At 42.9% G+C, this 6,000-nt stretch overlaps 1 protein-coding gene across 1 annotated transcript in view; it reads right to left on the reverse strand.

The window, feature by feature from the left end:
* Nucleotides 1-5,621, reverse strand: part of LOC310790417 (insulin-like growth factor-binding protein 7) — a 48,983-nt gene extending 43,362 nt beyond the window's left edge. Inside the window, exons 1-2 of the mRNA XM_083652107.1 lie at nucleotides 5,224-5,621; nucleotides 1,425-1,545 (exon numbers count right to left, since the gene is read on the reverse strand). Of these exons, the coding sequence (XP_083508233.1) occupies nucleotides 1,425-1,545; nucleotides 5,224-5,535 (433 nt within the window). The 5' untranslated portion in view covers nucleotides 5,536-5,621. The remainder of the gene's footprint in view (nucleotides 1-1,424; nucleotides 1,546-5,223) is intronic.
* Nucleotides 5,622-6,000: the final 379 nt, after the last annotated feature.

Here is a 6,000-nt window from a genome sequence, read left to right on the forward strand (position 1 = left end):
GTCTGACCAAGAGCCTGTCTGTCTGACCAAGAGTCTGTCTGTCTGTCTGACCAAGAGTCTGTCTGTCTGTCTGTCTGTCTGTCTGTCTGTCTGTCTGTCTGTCTGTCTGTCTTTCTGTCTGTCTGACCAAGAGCCTGTCTGTCTGACCAAGAGTCTGTCTGTCTGTCTGTCTGACCAAGAGCCTGTCTGTCTGTCTGACCAAGAGTCTGTCTGTCTGACCAAGAGTCTGTCTGTCTGTCTGACCAAGAGCCTGTCTGTCTGACCAAGAGCCTGTCTGTCTGTCTGACCAAGAGCCTGTCTGTCTGTCTGTCTGTCTGTCTGACCAAGAGCCTGTCTGTCTGCATGTCTGTGGATCAGACTAAGACTGATTGCAAACATGCAGAAGTAGGATAGGACAGACTTGATCATCCTGAGGGAAATGAGTCTTAATGGACACATGTACAGTATCTGCTGTTAAAATACAAGTAACACAACATCAAATACATACTGTACACATAGGCTCTTAGATACAGCACACATATCAACACACATATCAACACACATATCAACACACATATCATACACATATCAACACACACATCATACACATATCAACACACACATCATACACATATCATACACACATCAACACACATATCAACACACATATCAACACACATATCATACACACATCATACACACATCAACACACATATCAACACACATATCAACACACACAATTGCACACTGCCCAATTCTACAGCACTGTTGTATAAAAAATAGATAAAACAGCTCCATCAAACATGGAGTCTCCATAAGATGTATGTACTTTATGTATTTGTAAAACAAGTGTGTGTGTGTGTGTGTGTGTGTGTGTGTGTGTGTGTGTGTGTGTGTGTGTGTGTGTGTGTGTGTGTGTGTGATCGAGACACAGATGGAGAGATGTATGTATTTACATAAAATGGTTGACCGATAATTGTGTTTACTAATTTGATGACATCATCTGTATTATTCATTGTCAGTTTTGTGGTCAAGTTTGATTACTGTCATTTCAATGTGTTGACTTTGCAAATTGCACGTATATTTATTTCACACTTGCTTTGGTGATGTACAGTAAATGTATGTTGCCCAGGACAATAAAGGCCCTTTGAATTGAACATTTTAGAGATTTGTCACAAACAACATATTGTGTCTCTCTTTCTTGCTGTTTTCTCTCTCTCTCTGTGTCTTGTCTCTCTCACTCTCTCTCTGTGTATTGTCTCTCTCTCGCTCTCTCCCTCTCTGTGTCTTGTCTCTCTCTCTCTATGTGTCTTGTCTTCCTCTCTCTGTGTCTTGTCTCTCTCTCGCTCTCTCCCTCTCTGTGTCTTGTCTCTCTTTCTCCCTGTGTGTCTTGTCTCTCTCTCTCTGTGTGTCTGTCTTGTCTCTCGCCGTGTGTCTGGTCTCACCTGTAGCGCATCTCCCCTTGTTCTGGATCTTGACCTCGGGCCTCTGCTCGCTCACGGCTCTGGCGCTGGCAGCCTTCAGCTCGCAGCCCGTCTTGTACGTGACGCCATCGGTGCCGCACACCTACCAAGTGACTTGTGTCTTTATCATGCCATCATACACCTACCAAGTGACTTGTGTCTTTATCATGCCATCACACACCTACCAAGTGACTTGTGTCTTTATCATGCCATCACACACCTACCAAGTGACTTGTGTCTTTATCATGCCATCACACACCTACCAAGTGACTTGTGTCTTTATCATGCAATCACACACCTACCAAGTGACTTGTGTCTTTATCATGCAATCACACACCTACCAAGTGACTTGTGTCTTTATCATGCCATCACACACCTACCAAGTGACTTGTGTCTTTATCATGCCATCACACACCTACCAAGTGACTTGTGTCTTTATCATGCCATCACACACCTACCAAGTGACTTGTGTCTTTATCGTGCAATCACACACCTACCAAGTGACTTGTGTCTTTATCATGCCATCACACACCTACCAAGTGACTTGTGTCTTTATCATGCCATCACACACCTACCAAGTGACTTGTGTCTTTATCGTGCCATCACACACAATAGGTCTGAGCAAAACTTCCCACACTGCAAACAAAACATTTTATTGCAAGTAAAATACCTTTGTGATTAAAAATGTACTGTATTGTGTGAATCCAAAACTGTTTGCTTGCTGTTGTGCTGAATCTCTCTTCACGGGAAAAGTGAATGGGGTTTTAGAACGGAGATTTCACTTAAATGCATAAAATAAGGTCTATTAACAAAGGTTTATGGTTTATGGTGATTTGGGTTCAGCAGGATCATCTTCACAAATGTGAATCACTTTTATGACTTTTGAAACCTATAAATGCATTTTTTTAACACGATTTTCAGAAAACGCTTCAAGAAGCATAAAAGTCATTCATACGTTTGTGAAGATTATCCTGCTGAACACAAAGTACCGCTCCCATAAACTTCTGTTCACCAAAGACCTTATTTTATGCATTTAAGTGAAATCCCCATTCTAAAACCCCGTTGACTTTTCCCCTGAAGATCCAGCATGTCCGAGACTTCCGCCTTCCGAGTCCGACTACAAAAATAGGTCATCCCTGCCGTAGTGACTCTATTGGCCAGTCTCAATCAGAGTGACAGCTTGGCAACATCCACCTATTCTTGGTATCGATGGAAGTTATGTATAAACACACCTGACCTGCACATAGATCTTCTGTCTTCTCCATGGACTTCAAAACGCTCTCTCCTTTAGATGGAAGTTATGTATAAACACACCTGACCTGCACATAGATCTTCTGTCTTCTCCATGGACTTCAAAACGCTCACTCCTTTAGATGGAAGTTATGTATAAACACACCTGACCTGCACATAGATCTTCTGTCTTCTCCATGGACTTCAAAACGCTCTCTCCTTTAGATGGAAGTTATGTATAAACACACCTGACCTGCACATAGATCTTCTGTCTTCTCCATGGACTTCAAAACGCTCTCTCCTTTAGATGGAAGGTATGTATAAACACACCTGACCTGCACATAGATCTTCTGTCTTCTCCATGGACTTCAAAACGCTCTCTCCTTCACAAACTGTGGATGCTGCCAAGCTGTCACTTCGATCGAGACTGTCCAATAGAGACGTGTGCAGTGTTGGGGAGTAGTGAACTACATTTTGCAGTAGCTTGCTGGTAGTTCAACTACATTCATATTTGTGTAGTGAGTCAAGTAGTTAAAGCAGCTACGAGCAAGATTTTCGATTGTTATTAAACAGTCTAAATGTAATATTGATGCATCACATCTTACCTATAATAGTAGCTGAGACCAAAGGCGTGTGAATCGGAGATTGCTCTCTTGATGAATATAGAGTCTGTGTCTGTCTTCCGGCGGGCCGGATACACCAGGAAGTTAAACGAACCGGTTTACGGCAGCTGCCTGCCTTCAACCTTTTCGCTCTGCTTAGCAACAGACCATAAACAAGGAGAACGCCATGCAGGGGCTTGCTACTCTCGCGAACATCTCTCATTATATTCTAACAGTTAGGTTGGAAGTAATTTTGTTATTTTGTGGTGACGGCCGAAGTGGCTGCCGCAAACCATTTCATTTCACTTCCTGATCTGCCCCGGCCGCAGACCGACAATCATCAAGACAACAATGGCCGATTCACTCTGCGTTCAAGCGAGACTACTCAGCGTTGGTCTCGTCTACAATTAGAGGTAAGATGTGAGGCATCGATATTAAATTTAGACTGTTTAATAACAATCGAAAATCTTGCTCGTAGCTGCTTTAAACTACTTTTTGGTCATTTTTGTGTAATTAACCTACTCAAAATTTTGGTCAATAAAATGAAAGGAATATATCTATTTATTTATTTTATTTTACCATTACTGTTAAACCAGAACCCCGTTTGACAGCACGGCCCATTTTTCTTTTTGTCCTGACCTCTTTGAAGGCAGCATAGACCGTGAAGACAGCCAGAATCCCAATAACCTTAATGTACTTATCATGTAAAAACGTTGAGAATCACATGGGCTACAACATGAGCGCGGGGCTGGGTGGCTCACAGCTATTTTCTGGTCCTTTGAAGGTCACAGAAACAAAAAAGTAACGTCAAAATGTACTTCTTGACAAGAAACACAGCCTATGCTGCCTCTGATTGACCTGATATTCTTACCCTAACCTTAACCAATCCTAGCGCAAGACACACATAGCCTATGCTGCCTCTTGGCTTGTCCTGAGAATCTTACCCTATAACCTTAACCAATCCTAGTCAAGTCTTTAATGTTTATTTGTCTGATAAAACGAAACCCAGAAGAACCCAGATTTGTTTACAGCAAAAATATAACATTGAATGTCGGCTATTGGGTTTCAGCTATTGCAATAAACTCAATTGAGAGGCATATTTTTGCTGGCATTGTGCTATTATAGGCTATTATATTTTATGTCATATATCACACGTAGGCTACATTGTCAATTTAATGAATTGTTTTTACAAAGTAGTTTGAACTACTTTTTCTGCGTAGCTTGTAGTTTCCTAAACTACATTTCTCCCAGGGTAGCTTTGCTATAGTTTCAACTACTTCCATGGTGAAGTAGTTGGTAGCGCTTCCTAAGCTGCTATGCTTTCAAAGTAGTTTCCCCAACACTGGACGTGTGTGACATCATTCTGCGTAGGTCCTGGCCACAAGATTCAGCTCAACAGCAAGCAAAACATTTGGATTCACATTAGTACATTTTTAATCACAAATTAATTTGAATTGCAAAAAACCACGTTTTGACTGCAGTGTCAATAGTGTTCAGGGTTCCCACACCTTCTTAAACATCAATCAAATTCAATGACTAACTTCAAGGACTTTCCAGGCCAAACTGTCTCAAATTCAAGCACCCAACATGGCAGTTTGAGACATGGTGGATCAAGATGAATGATTAACACTGAGAATGTTTAAAATGAGAAATACAACAGAAGTGTACAACAAGAGAGGTGTTAATGTGTGAACACTTCTCAACTGTGATGTTGCACATTAAGTAAAAAAACAAAAAAACAATTTATATTTCTATTCTTGCATAAAATATATAAATTCAATTTCAACGACCCATGCATGTATTCAAAAACTGTGAAGCCTTGATTTTGTTCACTTTTCAAAGATTTTAGCGACCAATGGGAACCCTGAGTTTTGCTCTCAAAGCTGTTTTGATTAGCTACAGTTATAGTTTTGCTGTCAAACCGCATAAAGACACAAAACCATACACACCTCGTACGCGGCTTTGCAGGCGCAGACGCCGTGCTTGCCGCTCTTCTTGTCCTTCGCGTCCTGTTTGACGCACTCCAAGCCGGAGGCGCAGCGGCGCGCAGAGGCACCGCGGCCGCCGCACCGCTCGCCCTCCGCGGCAGCGCACACGGTGCAGCAGCCGCACGGGTCCGGCAGCGCGCCGGCCGCGCAGCCCTCCACCGGGAGAGGTGCGCACTGGGCCGGGTCGCACGGGCCGCAGCTGCCGGGGGGAGCGGCGCGCTCAGCGCCAGCCCAGGCGGCGGAGAGGAGCAGGACGAGTGGCACAGAAAACATGACTGAAGACTGATCTGAAGATCTCTCTCTCTCTGCTGTCAAAGTCTACATCCACTGACTGACTGACTGAGCTCTGGCGCTGCTGGGGCTGCTGGGGCACTGTTTCACTGACTGGAGAACAGACTCCGCCTCACGGGGCTACAACAGTCAGTGGTTCTCTACGTGGGGTCCGGGGACCAAAGTGGTCCGCAGGAAACTTCAAGACCCCTAAACTCAAAAATGTTTTGATGTTCCTGGAGGAGGGGAAGTCATTTTAAGGATTTAAAAAATATATCAGGCATAAATTATTATTCAAAGTAGATATTTGAATACATCTGGTCTTTCGGCATTATTTCATTTACAAGAAGTTAATGCAATTATAGAATTGGAGAATGTGAATGACTGTTTGGATCATACCTTAACTGTTATCTCTAGCTATATGCATGGAATTCTAGGCGAAATCATTTCTGACAATAATAAACAAAT

The sequence above is a fragment of the Poromitra crassiceps genome (genome assembly GCF_964638095.1).
Source record: "Poromitra crassiceps genome assembly, chromosome: 15".
In the NCBI taxonomy this organism is placed as follows: Eukaryota; Metazoa; Chordata; class Actinopteri; order Beryciformes; family Melamphaidae; genus Poromitra; species Poromitra crassiceps.